Consider the following 23069-nt stretch of genomic DNA (forward strand, 5'->3'; position numbering starts at 1 on the left):
TATCGTTAATTAAACAAGATATACATATTTTTTAATCTTTACTCTAATGTTCCAAAGGTCTGAAAGTCATCCATTTTGTTCAAAAGTTGATAACTAAACCAATACAAACAGTTACAAATATTAATATATAATTAAAATAATTCTCTCTTACCAAATAAAAAAATATATATTTTTCAATCAATACACCTTACTATACTTATCCATACTATTTTTATTTTTATCCCGCTTCATGACGTATGCTAGCGATTGTGCAACCACTCATCTAGTCCACAGAAGATAAACGAATTCATATTTCAGTTATTTCCATATATTTGAAAGGTAAGAGATAAAAATAATAATAAAAGACACATAAAGATGAATGCAACGCCAATGTGCCATGCGTCACCAATCTTCTAATTTTGCACTCATGCCCATGAACTGTGTCTACCAGAGCAACTTTCTGAAAGATTAGAATATAACCAGAGTCATGAACACAAATGTTGCCCTATTATCCGGTTTCCAAATATTTTTGTATGCAAGTGAAGCTGAGTGATACAATTCTGTGCAAAACATAAAATCAATGTACAAATAATTCATTTCAACACACCTAATTTGCCTCCTAACTAACCTGTGTTATGTATGATCTATTCTTACAATGTTGGTACGCACATTTTATCTTTATGAAGTAAAGAATTGCTGTTGGAAAACTTCTAATTCAGGGCTCTGCGAAGCTAATGTTTGCTGTTATTTTGGGCACTCCGTGAATGCCTCAACAAACTAAAGGCCAAAACTGCCAGGCCAGCGATTCCGACTAAAATCTGCCACAAAACATAAAAAAAATGTAATGTGATTATGGTTGTCTATTATATACTCCAGCCATATTTCTCACTACAAGAAGCCTGTCTAACTAACCTTTGTTTTTCTGCCATAGTTTGTTCGAGTAGATTGGAATACTGATTTCAGTAATTTAAAGGGAGATGACTTGGGCATTAGAATCACTACAGTATACTGGTTTTTGCAAGGAAAAGGCAATATTTTCTGTAGTGCCAACCGTGCAGTTGATGGTGTAAGGGATGATCTAACTTTTAATCGCCCTTCATCTTGGATCTGCAGCAGGGATAATTGCAAAATCAATAACTTTTCATTTATATGAAAATGCGTAAATATGCTTTCTATAACCTATGATGTCAACATAATTTGCATCATACAAAACGATCATTTAATTAAAAAAAGCAGCTTATGTCAAACGGTTATTTATTTACATTAGATCATAACTTACAAGCAACATCCTACTGCTGGCTTTTTGACCCATCTGATGCAGAATCCAAAACATATTATCCGTTTAATTCTTTTTGGCAAACTATTTACCAATCTAATGAGTAAAACTTGCATGGGGAGTGTGCGCGTTTAAGTCGCGCATCAACCCCATCCGCGACTTGTGCAAAAGCCAAAACGCGCCAGCCATTTGTCATGCTAATACGCGTATGGGGTGCATGCAAGACTTGGATGCGCACTACCAGAATGCATGTCTTGCAATGCGCTGATTTTTGCACAAGCCGTGCATGAAGGTGATACGCAACTTAACGCGCATACTCCCCATGTGTGTTTCACTCGCATTAGATTGGTAAATAGTTTGCCACAAGAATTAAATCGGTGAAATGTTTGTATTTTTGCATCAGAAGGGTCAAAAGTCTCTCGCTGCAGCATTCAATTGTCAGAATCAAAATTCACTAAAAGAGAAAGATACTCTACATAAATTCATGTAAAACTTCATTTCAAACTAAAAATTCCATCATGGCCATAAAGCAACAGTACTGGAACTAGAAAATAGAATTCATTCCTTTCCTATAATTGAGGAAAGCTAAAATGAATATAATATATATTAATAGCCATGACAGATGGCATCTCAATTTATGGAAACGGGAAATAAAAACACAAAAATATGGTAATAGCCTAACCACAAAAGAAGTGCCAACATCACCAGAATAGACCCTTGATTGATAGCTGTGTAAAATCTTGTCCAGCCAATAATAATTTTCCTGAAAGAGCATGTGCAAATAAGAAAAATGAAATTGGGAGGGTAATGTTACTTCCATCATTTAATCCAAAAATCTGAATGCCCTTGTAGATATAAGAACTTGTATGTCTGCATGAATTTATTATGTTCCATTGACAGCTCAGAAACGGCTATGATGCTAATAAAACAAACTTTTAAAGGCTAAATTAACCTGCAGTCCATTCTCATGAGCTCTTTGCTCAATTTCAAGTATTGTTGAAACGTCTTGCTCTGATGGCCCTTCATCTTGAAGACGCAACATTTCATCCAAAGCAAAATCTACCTGTAAATGATTTACAAGACAGTAAATTTTACCGAATAACTACATTGAAAGTTCACTTATTTTGCATATGCAGGAGACTTGCCAGCTTGGAAGATATCTCTGGATCGCAAGAGAAATTTATGCTAATGTCACCACAAACATCACCTATTCTCGACGGTTTATTACCACCAAGGAATACTGAAACACCGACAGAGTATATCTGGTGCAGAGAGGTAAAGCCTCAGAATTAATATACCATAAAAGACAACAGAAGGAAAATGCTATTAACACATACACACCTGCCCATGCTTGAATCGGAGAACCTGCATTATTTTTGTTTCAAGAAGCTTGCTCAGAAACCCAACCAAGTGAATCTCTTCCACCTGCCAAATCATGCCCCCAAAGCAGGACAAAACACATTATACAAGCTATTGGTAAGATTTAGTAAATACACGTTTTTTAGATAATTGCATAAATTCAGCAATTAGAAAAGAAAAGAGCACAAACCATGGTTCCATTCTTCAGTTCCACAGGAAAGCATAGCTGCACCAAACATTGTGCTTCCACCATTGGACTCCGGACCACTTCTCTACAAGCACAGATTATGGTTTATTTGGAAGATGCATTCACTCAATCCTTCAAAAGTGTCTCAGTATCCACGCACAATTGATAATGTAGAAAGATGCTAGTAACATCCAAATTGTCAAAAAGATGCAATAGAGAAGTGAAAATATACAGTCTTTTCCTAGAGATATGTATAAGCATGGTCTTTTCTTTTTTCTTTTGAAAAAATAATATGGTTCATTTAAGAGCCTAACAATTTTTTCACATCTTTACCTCTAGGTACAAAACTACATACCAAATATTATAACACCTTTTGTTTGCAAATGCAATGAATTCATGTACCTATAGATGGTTGTCGGAAAAGTGAAAGGCAATCCTTTCAGCTCATCACGGTTAAAATTCATAATAGGTTCAGGAGGTTTTGGTATTCCACCCTGCATGGAAATAAAAGAAATTCTTTGCTATAGAATAATTCAAGATCTCTGGGCTTTAGGTGTATGGATTTCGACTCACTAGGTACTGCAATATCAAGGGCAGTGCAATGGTAGGATCAATATTCCCAACAATCACAACAGTAAAAGTTGATGGATCTTTGAAACATTTGCTGAAGTATTCACAAGCTTTCAGTGGATCCACTTTTTGTAGGTCACTTTTTCTAATAGGCTGCATAAAAAATAATAGCTGAAAGTCAAGAGTAGTTTATTCGGTGAATGATTTAAATTGACAACACAAAATACGCATACCCTGAAAAAATAGGAATTTCCATAGTTAAGCTCCTTTACACGGTTTGCAAAAGCAGTGTATGGATCCCTATCTTGAGCACAGACCGCCTCTTCAGCCATTTGCATCACTATTTTGACATCTTCTTCGTCTGGTGTTAAATTTGTTGTAAACAGCTGATAGACAAGCTGGAAAACAAACAAATAAACGTCAAAATAATTAGAAAGAGATAAGCAATAAATAGAACAGTGGAAAAGTAAAGAAATAGTAAAGAAAGGAATCCGAATAACAAAGTGTGTGTGTGTGGTAGGATCCAAATAACAAAGTTGGAAAGAAATAGTAAAGGAAACTACTGGTATAATATTGATTGAAAAAATGGAAGGTTACAAACAAGGTTGCAACAATGGCAGATTACAAAGAGAAATAGCAAAAGTGCAGAAAAGAAAAGATAAACCCAGGAGAATTATAGAGCTCCTAGACTCTCCCAATTTCCAAGATATCCCTTATGCCCCTTTGCAACTATTCCCTATCCTCTATACAACATGAGACTCACCTCAAAAAAGACATCCATAACAGAAAAAGGGAATATTATTCCCATAACTAACCACATGCTATTATTCCCATAACTAACCTCATACTGACTAAACGCCTTACTGTTAGGGGTCGTAACAGTGTGTCTGTGTAAATCATAACCACAGGAATCTTTATTAAAATCCCATCAAGAAAACATACGAGTAATATGATGCTAAACCCATCTAACTGTCACCAAAGAGCAAATATCCCTTACACTGAGCAATGTCTCAGTCAAACAATCAATTCACCAAAAACTACCTTCTACACTCAGAGTGTCCCTTTTTATACATCAGGCTAAACGCCTAAACCTCTCCCCCAAAAGCCTAACCATATAATTTCTGACCAAACTGCCTGATAGAGCAGTTACAACTAACTAACCAGGGCCATAATTAATGCCCCTAACCACTCTAGCTGTCCTTTGGGAATATACTTGCCAAGTAGCCCCGTATTCCTAATACGGGTCTTAACAAAGGCATTCATACATACACCTATGTGTAACATAAGTCTTGGTGAATGTATAGTAACCAACAGAATGATAAGTAGAAAAGCCAAGAATACAATTAACAGTTTTGAGGGATTACACAACATTAAAGCATAGCATAAAATCATAAGAACACCAAAAATTAACTGTAACTTAAATATAGAAGATATTGATATATTCAAGTTAAGTTCAGAAAACATACATGAAGTCCAAACAATGAATGGATGAAGAAAAAAGGAGAAGTATTACGATAGAACTGGACCAGAAATTAGAGAATAACATAGAGACTATGAGAATTTTATTGAATATCCTCATCCAACTTAGGATCAATGGGTATCCAGAGATCAAAAGCGCAAGAACTTTCCCAGGAATTTGAGAGCGTGCTCCCTACCTCCAAGATAAATTGACCAACTAACTCCATTTACATTTTCTCCCACTATTTATATCCTACCTCTGCTACTGTAGTTAGAGGGATAACAAACTCTAACAACTTTAACTAACAAGGCCCGACTAACAGAGGATGGCCACTTGGCTCTTCGGGGCCATCCTTAGTTCTTCTACATATACTTTCCTACCCATGGTAGTTAAAATCGGGATTTAAATCTTAAAATCCCGATTTTAACGATTTATTTTTGCTAAAACGGTTTAGATTTCACTTAAAATCCTTTCCAATATAAAATCCCGATTTAGACATTTACTTAAGTCCGATTTTAAGATTTAAATCCCGATTTTAAGTATTGGAATGATGTTAAGCAAGTTAGAAAAATTGTTGAATATAACATAGCTGATGTTTCATCCGAAGATGAATGGATTGTGGAAAATGAAGAAACTTTATCTCATGATGAAAGTTTAGATGAAGACAATTTTAAATGATGTAGTTGAAGATCACGTGGAACAGAATGTCTTCGATGATAATAACTTGAATGATTTATTAGCTTAGACCCTTAGAGTGTGACAATTGTATACAAATGGATAAGGATGGTGGCAGGTAGTCTATTTTTCTTAAATTTTTTTTATACATAAGCGTATGTATATAAAAATTTAATTTTAGAGTGCAGGTAAAATCTACGATTTTTATTACGATTTTACGATTTACGATTTTTTATTTCCTTTTCGATTTTAGGTAAAATCCCGATTTTGACTACCTTGTTCCTACCCATCCTTATTTCTACATTTTTTCTTCTAATTGTGTGTCTGTTGCTAACATATTATTAGGCATTAAGAACAAGATTACTAATGTACACTAACTTAAAAGTAAAAATAATTGCTTCCCGATTTAAGGCATAAACATGTAGATGTACAATTTCATAATGGTTTTTAAATTTCTCACTTTAGTGTGGAACTACATACTAATATAAATTGAGACCAAATCATGAAAAAAAACGACATAATTTTGCTAATTAAATCAAATATACCTGCAAAGCAGTTTCCAGGTCTGAAGGTGAACAGTCACCAGAAAAAGTTTTCATATATGCACCAATCTTGGTACCAACTTCAGCTCTCTTACCAGCAAGCATATCCATTAGGACAGATGGTCTATAACCAAACACACCAATTTCCCCAGCAATGGTTGGTCCCATTGAGCAAGAGAAATACTCGCTCTCTGAGAGTTCAGACAAGCCCCCATATGAATACCCTGTGAAGATAACCTAGAGACACAACTTTAGATTAGAACTGATGTAATTATCCATGCTATTCATAATGAAACACCACTGCATGGGAGTATGAATATTTGCTGATGCCTAATAAAAAATGCATGTGTATGCTAATTTCAAGTTCAAGTTACTAAAAAACAAAAAACTCAAATCTGTGGCACTACAAACAGCATATGTAGTTGATCACGTATAAAAAAAGGAGCACCAGTTTATTGTTTAAGTCCCACACCTAGAAAGATTTTATTGATAACAAACATATTGAGGTTATATGTGAATTAATCTCACAAATTGACGCTATTAGTTTTAGTAAGTTTTGATACAGGTTTGACAACCTCATTTATTAAAACCCAAAAGTTTTATATAACTCAATTCACCCCTTCTCAGGTTCATTTGGTACCAACAATTGGTGCCGCAGCTTTGTTCTTTGATAAGTGTAGGAAACTCCTAAAGAGAAGATCCTAAAGATGAACAAAATGAAAAATATTAGAGAAGACTACTCCGTCCAAAGACCTCCCTTCTTTGAAGGTAAATTTTACAACTATTGGAAAAATAGAATGGAAATATTCATCAAGGCTGACAACTACCAAGTTTGGAACGTGATTGAGAATGGAGATTTCAAATCACTACAAGGAATGACATGAGAAATCATACCCAAAACCACAAAAGAATACACTGATGAAGATTGAAAGAGGCTGGAGTTCAGTGCACAAACCAAGAAAATCCAAAGAACATTGACAACTTGCCACAGAAAGAAGCATTTTCTCAAGAATGATTATTGCCCCTTCAAAATTAGATGTACCGCATATCACAATAAAAAATGGGAGTGAGAAAGAAAATTTATGATCCATGTCTCAAACACAGCATCATTCTTGCAATAAACACCAATTGACTAAGCCCCAAAATGTTGATACGAAAAATCAATTATTTGTTCTCGAGTGGACCATATAGGAATGACCATATTAAATTGACAATTAGAATCTAAATATTTGAAACAAGATCTGGACAATAGACAGTGCTGCCAAAGGGGCAAACATTTGTTCTCCATTTAAGGAAAGAAAAAAATACTTTAGCAGTTGTCAAATCCTGTATAATTTATGTGGACAATGAAATCTTTATTTTTTATTTTCTACCCCAAAAAAGGTTCAATTGTTTTTGGTTTGCCTTGATAAGGTTCAATTGTTGTCTTTCTGAACACCATGCTTTCTTGGGTTTTGTTTTTAATTAGGGGCATATTTGAGATTTCATTTATAATTTAGACTTTTGTTTATTAAGTGCATTTTTGACATTTTATATGATAAGGGCATTTTTTACATTCAAGGGCTCAAGTGATACACATTGTAACCACAATGTGTCTAAGTGATAAAGTTTAAGTGGTGTAAGTGTAATATTCCCCAAATTTTAATATTCACTTACTCATTCTTTTTCTTATCAGCTTTACCTACATTCTCCATTTTCTATTTTCTATTTTTTTTATAAAACAGCATCAATATTCTTAATCCCAATATTTCTACAAAAGTTTCCATACTTCCAGCACTACATAAATAAATTTCGAAACTACCAAAATTGCAAATTAACCTTACCCCAAATCACCAAGAGGCTAATTATGAGTCCTTAGAACATAATCATGAACATGTATTTTTTTTCACTCCAGCACTTTGTCCTATTTACAATAAAATCCTTCATCACATCCCTTGCATTTTTTTTTTTTTTAGTAAATACATCCCTTGCATTTCAATTTCAAAACACTTCCCGATTTGATTATCCTAAATGATTCTTGCTACTATGTATTAGAGCATTCAAATGACTTCCCTCATCCTCACATAGGTCACTTGTAATTTGCAACAAATATCCTGATTTCCATAATTCTTTACGATCTTGACTTACTACTCATTAATATGAACAGTGGTTTATGGGTCATATTAACTAAACTCTATTATAGGGATCATAATATAATTTGACAAAATTATAAGCAAGTTGTCAATCGTAATCAGATTGATAGAGAAGTCGGTCAATGTCTGTTTAAGAAATACATTTGAACTATGATAAACTTGATAAGCAAAGCCTATGAGAATTGGAACCTGGTCATCGAGAAAGTCTGTACGTTTATAACAGATACGCATGCCATTTGACAGAATTAGTTCAGTAGCTCCAACATTTGAATATTCCAATTCCTTCACGACATGCCTAATTTGAAAGAAGGGGATGGATAAGAGGAGAGTAAATGAGGTTTGAATGTTATTTCCTAAACATATATTTGACTGGTAGAAAATGATCTAATTAAACCAGATAGATAATAGTAATCACAGCACAGAAGAGGTCGCATTCCACCCCATAAAGATGGAAACTTGACCCACATAATGGTTTGATGACTGACAACTAAACATTTCATTGCATATAAAATAAAGATTTTAATGAAACAGATCCTAACAGCAAAGTAAATGAATATACCTAAAAGCATAAGTAATTGGGTCCTACGGGACAAACCAAGCAAGGAAGCCTTTCACTTTCTCTAATCATTCCAAAACTCAATTGGAAATCTTGTTATGATAACGAGATATCCAGAGAGGATTAAAATGAGGGAAAGGTATGCTCAAACAACTATAATAATTACCAAGGAAAAGGAACTTCCATTATTTTCTTCAGATGAACCCAATCAAAAGAAGTTACAAAAGAATCACAAAAGCTTAATGCTTATCACACTAGAATGATCTCATGATAATCACTAAAATTGTAAATGCTAGCTCATGGGGAGAAGAGGAAGAAACATGTCAGCCACTCTTTCATAATAGATGAAGTTGCAAAGCCCCTAAATCAGCTACCTAGGACCTACTAAATAACAGAAGAGGAGAGAGTTGATTTTATGAACTACCAATGATGATCACAAGGATATATCCACATGTTAATCACACTAAAGACTGATTTATATGAGGTAGGCCTGGAATCAGAGAGCAAAGAACGATATTCGCAAATGAAAATGTAATGCACAAGAAAGAGAAAGGCATCTTGTTCCAACTCACCCCATATTTGGCTTTGTAATGACAATTTCTTCTGGAATGTGCTCGTCATCCCAAGAAGAGATTCTACCCTCTTCCTCGAGAAGATTGACTTTCTTAACAACATTTGTCAAATCATCAACAACAGCAGATGGTTGGGGCTCAATGGTCTTAATGACACAGCTACATGATGTCCGCAATTTCTCGGAACACTTGGAGACCTCTAATGCCGATATATCTAAGGCATACAAATAACTAATTTAAGCTTAACTATAAGACCTCTCAAAATCAATTTATCCAGAAATTTAATAACAGAAGACAAAAGAACATGATATATCAACTCACGTGGTAGAAGAGTCTTTTGGAGTTGAGCCTCATACTCAATCCCGATAACAGGTTCATCGTGGAGAAAATGCTGCATTAACAAAGAGAAAATTATCTCCAAAATCGCCCACTGTTATTTGTCATTTTAATGTGAACAAAAAATAGAGATAAATTATTAATATACTTGTAAATATTCATCTCTCAGGCTGGTAGATTGAATTTGATCTCGCTCCAAATAGGAAGATTCAATATCTGACATCAGTAGTGCACGAACAACAGATATTTCACGCTCTGAAAAGCCATGAAGTCGTACCCTTGCAACCTAAAATATAGATGTCATAAATCTGGAAAGAAGGAAAATAGAGAAGAAAGTGGAAAAAAAGAGAGAACGACGAAGAAGATGCAGCTCCTAAGATTAAGATGAAAAACACCTCTATTAACATTGATTCCAGGGCCTCAATAGTTCCTTTTCCTTTACAAGATGAAGTTATTATATTAGCCTTTAATGGACGGACTAGAACATCAGCAGCAGCTGAGCAGGAGAAACAGGGCGGATCCTTTCTACGCGATATTTTAAAGAATCTCTGGTTTAATGCATAGAGGAACATGGATTCTGCAAGCAAATTTCTGTAGTCTTTAACTGTTTTAAGCTCATCTGCTGGCATCTTATAACTAATCATCACTGCAGACTGTGATTAGGCAAACCCAGAGTAGCATGTTAATTTGCAAGCAAGATAAAATTAATAACAAATACGAGAATTGCATTAAAAGTCAATGATTTGTCACTTACTTACCCCAGCAGCTTCAGATTCAACAAAACATGAAAACCGTGGTTCATCATGCGATGGAACTTGGAATGTTGGTATAAGTGGAGGATTAGGCGCTGGAATTTTCTGGCCAAAATGAGTCTTGATTAACTCAACTACACCCTGAAATTGCGAGAGGGAGAACGGTTAGCCAAAATGTTGAACAAACAACACAGTCGTCATAGACTCATAGTTCCCGCATGAACATAAAAAAGAGATAAATAACAAAAGTACCTGTGTATCAGAAAAATCACCAACAGCTATCACAGCCATATTGCACAAATGATACCACTTCTCGTAAAAGTGCTTCACAGTCTCAGGAGCAACAGTCCGAATTACTCTCTCTAGTCCAATCGGTAACCTTTCGGCATACTACAATCAATTAAAAGCTTAATGAAATAACACATATTTATAAAAATTCCCAAAAAAAAAATAACTTCTAAACTACAAGACCATTTTAACATTGACTAATAGTAGCAAGTGTTGGATACAACAGATATCTACCTTTGAACCTTCCATCATCAAAATCCAATGAGCTTCCTGCAGCCTCCCCGTGGCATTTCTACTTGCCCTGTACTCTTCCATGACAGCTCCTCTTTCTTTCTCCAAGTCGTCTTTGGAGACTCGAATCTCTGAACTGAATTCAGCCAAAACGGAAATGGCCTGAGACAGGAGCTCAGGCTTGTCAACAGGAACCAACAGCTCATAAACGGTGTCGTCGGAAGAGGTAACAGCATTCTGACAAGCGCCAAATTCGGCTCCAATACTTTCAAGGAATTTAACAATGTCATGATTAGTGTATCTCTTAGTGGCACTGAAAGCAAGGTGCTCAACAATGTGAGCAACTCCACGTTCATCCTCTTCTTCCAGAACTGATCTGCATGTACAGCGAGGATTGAGGCACATGAACCAAAAAAGAAAAAAGAAAATAGAAATGATAAGTTAGGTAAGGTTGGTTAGGTTACCCAACCCTGACGGCAAGTGCGAGAGCAGCTCTCATGCGCGGCTTCGAATTGCAGCGAACGTAGTAGCGAAGGCCATTATCGAGTGTGCCGTAGTCCACGCCAACAGGTTGCTCTGCCAGCACTTGCTCCATGTCGGCGTTCACCGGTTTCAGTGATCGGAACCCTTGTTTCTTCGGGATCGGAGCTCCACCACCACCACCGGGAAGCAATTCCATCCTTCTTCGCTATCTCTCTCTCTCTCTCTCTCTCCTCGATTGAGTCAATCCCACTCACTTTATCTAATATTCTTTTTCTTTACTGCTAAACCACCACTAGTGCTACTGACGTTACTCCCACTCTTCCTTCTCTCTTTTCTTTTTTTCCTCTTGTTGATGTAATTTCTTTTGAATATCATTTTGTAAAAAAACAAGGTAATTCGAAAAAATATACGACATAAATAAGATAAAACCTATATTGAGTTGAACTGAGTTTCTAAGGCGATTCGTTTTTACAGCTTTGTTTGGAATCAATTACTCAAAAAAAAATAAAAATAAAAATTAATGGGAGTACTAAAAAATAAAGAAACAATTACTAAAACAACATACCACTTTATTTGTTATATGTGAAGTACAATACACACTTTTTCTTGGCAAAATAACTCCGATAGTTAGGAAAAGTCAAGGAAAACATTGTTATTTTATTTTTCTTTAATTACAAAAGGAATGAGTTTCTTTGAATCAAACTCTTGTTCTGTCAGATAAAGGAAGAGAGTGTGAGATGGCATTTAGGATTCTCCTCTTCACATAGAAATTGAGGGAGGCTTCTTGTAGTATTCTCTATGAATAACAAGTTAACAACTAAAGTGTTTCTTTACTTTGGGGATATAAGTAGAGGAATGTTCTTTGTGGTGTCTTTATAAGCAAAAGCATCATAGAAAATTGATAAAAAAAAACTCAAGTAGTTAGTTACTTGAGAACTAACAATAAGTCATGATAGTTAAAAACTCCTTTTAAAATTGAGTTTTTATATTTTTATAATTTTTTTTTCATATGCTTTTATTTTATTATAATTTTATATTTTACGATTTTTTATTCCTTCCATTTTGAGGTAAAAACTTGATTTTAAGTATCTTGATGGGGATAGTAGACAAACTGATTGTGATTGAACAATATTCTTATCCTTGTTTCTTTTAATTTCTATCATTCATAGGCAGTTATTGTTCATACACATAATTTATAAAGTTCATGAAATCTGCAAATAATCCTATATTACCCAGAACCAATTTGCTCCCTCATAGTTCTATCAACCACATAGCTAAGCCATGGTTTCAAGATGAAAATATTTTACAAAAATTATTGTTAGCTGCGTTTCCATAAATTATCAATCGTGATGTTTTAAGTCAAGGAAACCTGCTAATGTGATGTTCTGACACAATTTATCCCATGTTAATTTAATTAACTTTAGGTTCCAACATCAAACAGTGCTTTATAAGTAGGTCCAGCATTACCATTTGGAATTGGAATAAAATACACACCGAAAGCTGGATAAACCGAGGCCAAAGATGAATGATTAATCTGCACCATTATAGGATCCAAGTCAATAGGGTTTGGACCTGATACTCATTGTTAACAATAGAATGAGAATGTGCCTGGAATCAATCACAAAGAAGACAGAGTGCGAGTCCATTTAACACTTTATTTTACAGTGGGATATCGAATAAATGATGACCAATTTACTATACAGAGTAAACCAAACCGAATCACTTGGAGGAAGGAAAAAAGATATAGTTTGGCAAATTTAACCAACTCAACTAAAAATGCTACATTGCAAATCCTTATAGCATCGTTTCCAACAGTACTTGGTCCACTTGAATAAAAAAGTTGCTCCTTCTTGCTTTAAGCGTCCATTGATATGCTAGAGTTGCAAGAAATTACAAGTTAAACATAATCACATACTTAAGACAACATGACTCAGCTTCTATAAATAACAAAGAAAAGTAAAGGCAACGTGACTCAGCTTCTATTAAGTGATGTTTATCAATGTATCCACCGGTATATGGTCACGGATGGATTGCAAGATGTGTAATTAGAGGCTCTGTCTATCGAGAAAATATGCTAAAAAAAACCTCTCAAACCTTGTCCGTAAGTCCAATCTCGGCTGGATTTCACATGGCATCTGAGAAATGATAATGCCATACTGACAAAAATTGAACAATATGTGTAACCAAATTTTGAAGCTGACATTACAGACAGTGCAGTTACATGACCTCTGAGCAGAAGTTAAGCATGACAGAAGACAACGAATTGAAATTAAAGAAAAAATGCCTGATTCATAAAATACAGAATTTTATTCTAATACATTACCAAATATACATGTGAATGAACGATAAGGATGAATAATCCGATAATATACATATGTTCAAAAAAAGTGAGCAGGACAAAGATTTATACAAAGAAACGTGATGAAAAAAATAAAAATAAAAATAAAAGATCTATCCACAAGGTGGGGGTCTTCCAGACAGTTTACCATTATCATGATATTTTGCAATGCTGATTCATAGTTCATAATACACCAATGACCAATCCACGCAAGAATGCCACTTCTGATGAATCATCTGGCTTCTTCTAACTTCATCTACTTTGCCAATACAGTTCGGAAAAACTTTTCTTGATACTGATAACATCATAGTTCATTCTCCTCTTTCTGATCCCTCATGTATTTTCTTCCAACTCCCACTAGCTTGCCAATACAGTTTGGAAAGAAATTGAGTTGCTAAATATCCGATGCTTATTCTTACTTCTTCGAGCTCCTCATGTAAAATTTATTTAAAATCTGTCCTAACACCATATGTCTATTTCTAAATAGGGTAGACCTACAATACAGCAAATCAAAGATGACTCTCCCTTTTCTTAGACAAAGCAGTGGCTAAACTAGATAGCATCAGAGACCCAAGTATCCTTGATTCCTTCTTTCCATATTCCCCATCTCCATCTAACTCTTTGGAATTTGCTTCTGCATGCTGAGATGAGGTTGCCAGCAACATAAGAATCAACATCACGGTGGATAAGCAGAGAAACATCTGACAATTTCGGGCAATTATCCAAAACGGATGAAATAAACGCTAGAGTAAACTCAATTTCGAGGACCACAAGATGCGCAACAAATTCTTTTAGTGTCTTCATCCCAATCCCATCTTCCAAACCTCCCCGGCAGAAAGAATTCTCCATTACATACCAAGCACCAGGACCTAAATTAAGATAGTTTATATTTGGGAAAGAATCCAACAATGTATGAAGGCCAAACTCAGTTACTTCAACTTGTCCTCTTCTGACCGAATCAAATGTAAGCCTCTTGACCGTGTTGCAATGGCGAAACATGCTTAACAGCAAAGCAAGAGAGGGGGACTCTACATTAAGCTGAAGGCATTGTATATTACTACAATTTATCAATTTGAGTTCATCTGTATTCTCAAGAGAGAGATTGAAAGTAGACAAGGATGGGGCTTCAAGGACAATCAATCTAGGCTTGATGCATTTGAGATGGAAATCAACAAGGCAAGGTGCACATATGATCAAAGAAAGAGGAGCATTTGAGACTGACCATTGACAAGTTGTGAGGCGTAAAAGATTAATCTTAGGCTCTTTAAGTCCTCCAACTCCAATAAGATTGAGTTGTGTCAGATTAGGGAAACAAGTATTGATCTTGCTCAGGTCCTCATCATCCAACCTTACAAACTCAAGGGTCAAATTGGTGAGCGTTGGCATTGAATTCAAACCATCCACCGATAACCAAGCATTCCTCACCACTAATTTCGCAAGAACATGGCCTGCATCATAAAAGCACAAACAATTAGAGAATTAAAAAGAAAAGAAAAAATGAAAGTTGAGAAATCGAGAAGCTCACAGGTGGAAGAGATCAAGGACAAGGCTTCGGATCGCCGCCAACAAGATTGAACCCAGAAATCGGAAACGGATAAGGATTTCAAACCATGGGAAATTGAAGGAAGCCAGTCTTTGACGAAGTTGAAATCTGTGAGATAGAGATCATCGGACTCGTCCTCAACGTCGTCGAAGGAGATGCCGCCGAGAGAGCGGTCGACGCCGATAGAGACGGAGTCGAGGTGCGTTGTGCGGCGGACGAGTTCCTTGAACACGATCTTGAAGGGGGTGACGAGGTGCTTGGTCTCCGGAGAGCGAGACTTGAGGTAACGAGACATGGAACACACGAGTGTCACCGACCGGACATCATAGGAGGAGGCGTTTAAGGTCTTGGACACGACCCTGCAACGTGCCAGATCGGTCGTGTCCGTTAGTCGACTCAGAATTTCGATCACCAGCGAAGGGGGCAGCTCCTCCATCGACTTTCATTCATTAACAAACGGAATTGAAAATCAATTGCACCACCAAAACAAAACCACGGAGTGTGTGTGTGCGTGAGAGAGAGAGAGAGAGTTTGCGTGTGTGGTTACTAGAGGCGTAATACGGCCTAGCGTATATAATGTGACTCGCACTAAAATAGAATATGGTTAAACTTTTAAAAAAATTTATTTTAGAAAATAGGTTATAATTAACCTATATCATATTATTTATTTAAATATAATAAATAAAATTATTATTTAATAATTTTGAATAATAAAATAATATTATTTTAGTTATTCATTTAATTGTTGAATGTTTAATAAACTTAAATAGGCTAACAGGCTTAGGCCAAGACTTTTATTTTTTGAATATAAGTTACGTCATATTTGTAATTTAGAGCCTACACAATACCTAATATTTGTTACACAGACTTAATCTATTTAAGCCAAACCCTAACCTAACCCAACTCATTTACAGAATTTTAGCTCTCTGACTTGAAAGGAGGCGCGTGTCTTCACTTTCCATCATTGAAATGACGAATATGCCCTTTATAATCAAAAACAGGTATTTGCAAAAAAGTAAAAACCCTTGGCTGCTACAGTGTTGGTTTGATACAGATAGAGAAAGAGAGGGTTTTGAGTGGGATGGGGAGGAGGATACTGAATGATGCGTTGAGGACTATGGTGAATGCAGAGAGGAGAGGGAAATCTACGGTGGAGCTCAACCCCATCTCCACTGTCATCTCTTCCTTTCTCAACATCATGAAACACCGTGGTACTCTATTACTCCTACACTTTGATTTTCTCTTCCTTTCAAGTATTTCGTTTACCCTCTCTGTTAAATTTTTATTCTTTTTCCTGGAATTTGGAAACCCTTTAACTGCCATAAGAGGACAACAATGAAATCAATCAATCCCCTTTTTTAATTTTTATTGGGGGTGATTATTTTATTTTATTTAATTTTATTTTCCCCCCGTAGTCTCTTCAAGTAATGTGCCGTTTTGTGATTGTGTAGTCCCAATGGCAAAAATTGCGTTTTCCACTCTGAAATTTTTGTATCACATAATATATTTAATTTCTGTATGCGAAATGTCTCTTACGATAAGTGTTTGCTAATTCGGTGTGACATATGATAGGCTATATCAAGGACTTTCAAGTCTATGATCCGCATAGAGTGGGGAGGATAACAGTACAACTACAAGGTAGGATTAACGATTGCAAGGCCCTTACATACCGACAAGACCTCAAGGCAATGGATATTGAAGCCTACAGATTGCGCACTCTTCCTACACATCAGGTTGTTTAATGCTTAGTGTTTCCGGTTCATATTAAGTTATATCGGTTTTGCTAGTTGCTTTTGAATGTGGAGAATGTTGTTGTATCAGAGATGCTAGTTGTTATACTTTTTGAGTTTCAAAAAATCAAAAGGAAAAAAGAAAGAAATGGAAAAGGTTAATCATACAGTTCTCTTTCTCTCTTTGCAGTGGGGTTATGTTGTGATTACTACTCCTGATGGTGTTTTGGATCATGAAGAGGCCATTAAAAAGAATGTAGGTGGCCAGGTTCTTGGTTACTTTCACTGAAAATAATCATCACCATGTTAATTTGGCCAGATATTGTTGTGTTCAGCTATATTTCCTGATAAACATTGAATGAATGCGATGACAGAATGTTTTGTTCGGCAAAGGGGGTTTTGCTTTCAATTATTGCTTTGTCATGTATGAATTTTACCGCAGTTCATGCGTGATGAGCGGGATGGATTGGATTTCATGCTTTGTTGAAATTAGTACTGTTTTTGTTAAATAATAGACTAGACATGAAATCATGAATGGATGTTACATCACCTTAGTTTGTAATTTTCTTCAATTTCAGAGTTGCACTTACGTAGTCCTTAGTTAATTTAAGAATGCTTCCTTCTAGAGGATAGTTATTGTTGACATTTTGTCTCCAACCCTGTCAAAGTGGATATTTATTGTGAGCACCCTTTTTTTTTTTTTCATTTTCTTACTTAATTTCTTAAATTTAAATATTATTTATAAAATGTTAAAAATATTTAAGAAATTGGGATAGGATATGATGCCTACCTATTTTTATGCCTACTCTACATATTCTTCTCCAACAATGTTAGATCAGAATCTTAATTAACCTTCACTCTTTCTCTCTCCTCTTAAGATTATGATCTAATTATATTAAAGAAGAGTAGGTAGAGTAGACATGAAAATAGGTAGGAACAATTTTCTATCCCAATAAAAATTGATGAAGGTTTTTTTTAAAAAAATAAAAGAAAAGAAAAGAAAATATGCTTTAAAAGAACATTCACTAAAAGTTTTTTTTCCTCCGGATAAATTGCTCTCAAACTCCACATACCCCATCAATGATTGTTTTCTTTTTCAATCATCCCACGTGCCCCTCTTTGTCTCGATTTGCAATTGCTGGATTTATTTAGAGAAGGAAAGCATTGAGGGCTACACAAAGAAGAGATTGTGGTGGAAAAATGGCCACTGAGAGCATACATGTGGCAGTTGCAAGGGTTGTCTCCAAATTTTTTTTTTCAATGAAGAGTATATTCATATTTTTATCTGGAATTTCGGTGGGTCTACAACCATTATAAAAGAGAGAGCAAGCTGAGAATGGAGGGAGATGGAGAGAGGAAGAAAAACACTGTCACTGGGAAAGAGAGAATAAGTGAGTTCAGGTAATATGTTGCTGAGATTCAAGAGTTTATCCTGTCTAAAAAATATTCTTAGTACCTCATTTCATATTGAGAAACAACTTGTGAGTAATAGTTTCTTTGATTCTCGTTCTTTCTCACATGTTTCATCTTCATTGTGATTAATGAATGGAAAAGAAGACTGGAGTGCATTGTTGATCTTCTGATAGTTTGTAAAACAGAATTTTTAATGATTTAGTATTTGCAATATCCATTTTTCGATACTTTGCACAGCACCTGTTTGATAAAAAAACTTAAATAATAGATTACTTTATGATTTACTGCATATGTTGCTATTTGTGTTATCCAACTGGTGGGATGTTTGGATGCTTTGGATAAGTGTTATTACATATGATGGTTCTCTGACTTTTGGCTTGATTTCATCATGATAAATTGATAATACACTTTGAATTGGTGCCAAATCTTATAACATTTACAATGGGCAGATTTGTTTGTCTTGTGATGCTGGATATTATATATTGTTTTTGAATGTTCTAGTTAATTGATTCGTTGGTCCAAATACTCATTACCGCAGAACATGTGATGTTTTTTCTCTTTTGAATTCATGTGCAAAATATCACTCCTGCACTCCTTTTGGGGTCTTGTAAAAGTATCTATCTCAACTTTTAGTTAGCTTTTCTTTGGCTTTATTTTGCTAATGTCTAGAATTCAGTGAGAAAAACTTTCTACTTGTTTTTTAGATATGCTGGACAGTGTGTTGATTTTTTTAAGTTTTAATATTCCAATCAATTTTGAAGTTGTTAGAAGCATGGACTTCTAAGATTAAAGCATGGAGTTGCAAACTTCTCAATGAATGGAATCTGCAGGGATCTTAAAGGCTTTAATATTATTATTTTTTTCTTTTCACGAACCATCATGAAGGAAAATAATATCAAAATTTAGGGTTTGTTGGATTGTGTTCTGATTTTTTTTTTTTTTTTGGTTCTTGAAACTGTTTTGTTCATTATAATTAAGTGGAGGTGGGTCCTTTTGAATGAAAGAATTAGATTTTTGTTTTAGAATATGGATTTAAGGTAATTTGTTTCGTAAACTACGCTAGAATTTATTTTAATTTAATTTTTTTTTAAAAAAGAAAACTCTCGTGTATGTATATAAAAAAAGGGTTTTATGTTTATCATTTAACATAATATAACTTCACTTTCCTACACACACATTAAAGAGGTGGGGTCCATATGTTTTTCTTTTTCTTTCATCATTCCACTTTCTCTCTCCCTTTTGATGTGAGAGTTGGAAACAACACTTACATTATGTTACATAACACTAATAAAACTTATAAAAAAATCTGAATTATGAATAAAAATGACTTTCTAGCAATATTTTCTGTTTAACTTTGCAAAAGGCTAATGGCAAATTGATAGCTATCATTTTTAATACTTTATAGGCCAAACATGTATTTGTGTTTTTTTTTTTGACGAACTTGCTTTGCGATATTAATAAAGGAAAAACATTTTCTCTTGTTGCATTAGAATTCAATTTTCATATTGTGATCCTTCGATTTGTGTGCAAAGTTTTTCTTTTCCTTTTCTCTTTTTAATAAATTTTGTATTCACCGTTAGTTGAGTCACAACATGAGAATTCAATTCTCATGCAACATGAGAAAATCAAACCTCATTAATAAAAGTCAATTCAATTTATTTTGAATTTTTGTTAGAAGAACATGTATATGTCATTTGTGTTGTTTTATTTAATAAAATGAGATGTAGGTATACTTTGCATTGTGTGTTTTTTAAGTAAAAAAAGTATTCAAAAAATATACATACATTTTAAGTAAAAAAAAAAGAATTATTTTTTAGTCTTAGGTTGTTTAATTAAAGAGATTGCAATTTGTCTTTAGATTTTATGTTTTTTTGAAAAATAAATAAATTATATTCCAATGTAACCAAAATTAGGTATTTTATAAAGAATTACGTGACTTTGAATTCTCCATTGCATCAAGGAATGCATAAGAGCGAGGTTTTTTTCCCTTAAGCCAAACTGGAAAAAAAAATTGTTCAATTTATTATTCTGTTTTTGTGAAATTTTTAGAGTTATAATTTTTTTTCCTATACATAATTAAGTTAATTTCTTGTGAATATTAGAATTTAAGTTCCTTATTAAACTTTATATATTTTTTATTGATCAAATTGGTATAATAAAATTTATGTGATCAATCTAAGGATAAGTGTGTTGGGGGCTGTGGCATGTGGGGTTTATTCTCTATATTTCTTCGCGCATAATGAATTTTCGAACCTTGCTCAATTTTAACGACTAATACACAAAAACAAAGATTTTTTAATTTTCCCTAAGAAAAATAAAATTTCACTCCGTCCTTAGATTTGTAATATCTAAAAATTTGAAGAACAATTTTTTTTGCTCTTGTAACTAACTCTACATGTTGAAATAGACATGCGCAGACATATTTGCCATCCAATTTATGGTAGAATAAGAAATATCTGTGCTATGTAAAAATTTTGTGGTTTTGATTGCTAAGGATTGAGGAGTATTAATATGGAAGAAGATAAAGGAGTCTGCACCAGCACCCTCGCTCGGTTCGTCCTTATTTCTTGTCACAATAAAGGTTAACAATTATTGGTAAAATAAGAAACTATGAAGAAAAACTCGCATGACTTTTTATGGAAAGAATCTATTATACTCAAGTTGCCTTGCCACGGAAACATTTATGCACCTTCTATTTTTTCGCCGTTCTCGGCTCCTTCATTGTCGTCTTCCTTATCTTCTCTATCCGTCTTCTGAATTGACTCGCCGCTCTCAGCGTCTTCGATCACGGCTCCCATAGCCGCAGTCATCGTCTTTTTCTCTGATTCATCTCTCTCACGCTCCAACGCGTCGATCTTCTCCGCGGATACGTTGCCGTTGGCAACCTCGGATTCCGCCATCTCGGTCTCTTCTTCATCCACATCATTCTCCTCATCTTCATCATCATCATTGAAGATTTCATCTTCTTCATTAATCAGATCAAAACGTCCAGGCAAGTATTTTGTTATGAAGGCCATTAGAAAATCCTTCCACGTATTATTAAAGTCGCGGCAGTTCCATGTACGGAACTATTTGATTGCGCTTCCTCTGAGTCTTCTCATGGCCACCTGCCATTTGATTCGCTCTTTTTCTCCATGGATATTTCTCTGATACACCATTTTGTTGTGGTGTATACGCAGTTGTAAGCTCTTTTCGGATGCCATGTTCTTCACAAAAGCTTCAAATTCTTTTGAGCAATATTCACCACCACGATCTGTGCGAAGTGTCTGAATCATCCTTCCTGTCTCATTCTCCACACGAGCTTTGAAATTTTTAAATGTAGAGAAAGCTTCTGACTTTTCCTGTAAAAAATAGACCCACGTTTTTCTAGAAAAATCATCAATGAAGGTAATTAAATATTTTTTACCTCCATTAGAAATTGGATTTATTGGACCACAAATGTCTGAATGCACCAATTGCAAAATTTCCTTTGCTCTCCATGAGTTCCCTTTTGCAAATTCAGAACGATGTTGTTTGCTAACAACACATTCTTCACATACTAAGGAATGAGGAATTGTGATTTGAGGGAACGAATTGTTGGAAGTATTCAAGTATGAGTTATAAAGAAGTACCACATCGACTAGACATAGACTAAGTGATGACTATATAAGTGCAAAAAGACCCATAAACCTATAGCCTTAAGGTTTTGGGTTAAATTGTGGTGTCGGCCTATTTATTATGGTTTGTCATTTGGCCCATTGGTGGATGTACCCTTTGCAAAGGGTTTTGGGCTCCCCCGTACCATTCTCAACAGTGGTATCAGAGCCAAAGGTTTGGCTGGGCCGGGTATTTAGAGATGGTGATGTTTCAAGGCCTCCGCAGAAGGCTAGTGTGACTCCAATACTTAAAGAAAAAAGACTTCCGCAGAAGTTGCCCTTAAGGGGGAGCATAATGTTGGGTCTCATACTTGAGGGGAAGATGTTGGAAGTATTCAAGTATGAGTTATAAAGAAGTACCACATCGACTAGACATAGACTAAGTGATGACTATATAAGTGCAAAAAGACCCATAAACCTATAGCCTTAAGGTTTTGGGTTAAAATGTGGTGTCGGCCCACTTATTATGGTTTGTCATTTGGCCCATTGGTGGATGTACCCTTTGCAAAGGGTTTTGGGCTCCCTCGTTCCATTCCCAACAATGATGTATGGCAGTTACCCGTTATGAAGAATCTACTATGACTTCAGTTTAGGTTCTTGTTTACTTAAACAGTTTAAGTTGAGCCACTAAAATTATCTTTTCCTGGTAAGTGTTAATGGGTTGTAATTTGTAAAACATGTATAAATTTTCTATTTTACCATTCTACTAGTGTCATCTGTGCATTTTCAATCGTAAATTTCTTCTATTCTTGCATATAGATTGGGCAATGAATATGCAGGGAAAGCTGTGTATTATTGCTTTCACCTTGTGTGTGTAGGACTCGACTGTTTAGAGGCAATTCACTTGATACAACATGCTTTCCGCATAAAGCGTTATCATTTTGTATGTATATTGCCAAGGCAACCGCAGTATTAATTTCTTGGCTAGGATAGGTTTCTAGTTCCCCAGCCCAGCTTTGTCTCATAACAAACTCCTTAATGTGAATTATTATGGTTTTAATTTGATTTTGTGT

General features: G+C 35.0%; 3 protein-coding genes across 6 annotated transcripts; 1 reads left to right on the plus strand and 2 right to left on the minus strand.

Moving 5' to 3' along the window:
- Nucleotides 1-429: 429 nt before the first annotated feature.
- Nucleotides 430-11668, minus strand: LOC133293079 (zinc protease PQQL-like). Of its 4 annotated transcripts, none has more exons than XM_061491602.1 (20): nt 11379-11668; nt 10918-11290; nt 10648-10785; nt 10402-10536; nt 10039-10296; nt 9792-9929; nt 9629-9698; nt 9308-9521; nt 8369-8474; nt 6051-6284; nt 3605-3769; nt 3375-3524; nt 3204-3295; nt 2805-2886; nt 2597-2680; nt 2401-2517; nt 2208-2318; nt 1938-2018; nt 892-1086; nt 430-797 (listed from the first exon to the last, which is right to left on the minus strand). In XM_061491602.1, exons 1-20 carry the CDS (start codon nt 11591-11593, stop codon nt 711-713), a joined length of 3045 nt encoding a protein of 1014 aa, XP_061347586.1. In that variant the 5' UTR covers nt 11594-11668; the 3' UTR covers nt 430-710. The 4 variants fall into 4 exon arrangements, with proteins under 4 accessions (XP_061347586.1, XP_061347587.1, XP_061347588.1 ...); XM_061491603.1 differs by having other exon boundaries at nt 2208-2314; nt 2397-2517; XM_061491604.1 differs by lacking the exon at nt 6051-6284.
- A 2017-nt stretch (nt 11669-13685) lies between these two features.
- On the minus strand, nt 13686-15765 carry LOC133293102 (F-box/LRR-repeat protein At4g29420). Its single transcript, XM_061491633.1, has 2 exons — nt 15261-15765; nt 13686-15183 (listed from the first exon to the last, which is right to left on the minus strand). The coding sequence occupies exons 1-2, from the start codon at nt 15712-15714 to the stop codon at nt 14288-14290; spliced, it is 1350 nt and encodes a 449-aa protein (XP_061347617.1). The 5' UTR covers nt 15715-15765; the 3' UTR covers nt 13686-14287.
- Nucleotides 15766-16317: 552 nt separating this feature from the next.
- Nucleotides 16318-17626, plus strand: LOC133293125 (small ribosomal subunit protein uS8my). The gene is made up of 3 exons (XM_061491662.1): nt 16318-16489; nt 16851-17011; nt 17199-17626. Exons 1-3 carry the CDS (start codon nt 16360-16362, stop codon nt 17295-17297), a joined length of 390 nt encoding a protein of 129 aa, XP_061347646.1. The 5' UTR covers nt 16318-16359; the 3' UTR covers nt 17298-17626.
- The last annotated feature ends 5443 nt before the right edge of the window (nt 17627-23069 follow it).

The sequence above is a fragment of the Gastrolobium bilobum genome, unplaced genomic scaffold (genome assembly GCF_033153095.1).
Source record: "Gastrolobium bilobum isolate Gb01-03AN ecotype WA unplaced genomic scaffold, APGP_CSIRO_Gbil_v1 utg16185, whole genome shotgun sequence".
NCBI classification, from domain to species: Eukaryota; Viridiplantae; Streptophyta; class Magnoliopsida; order Fabales; family Fabaceae; genus Gastrolobium; species Gastrolobium bilobum.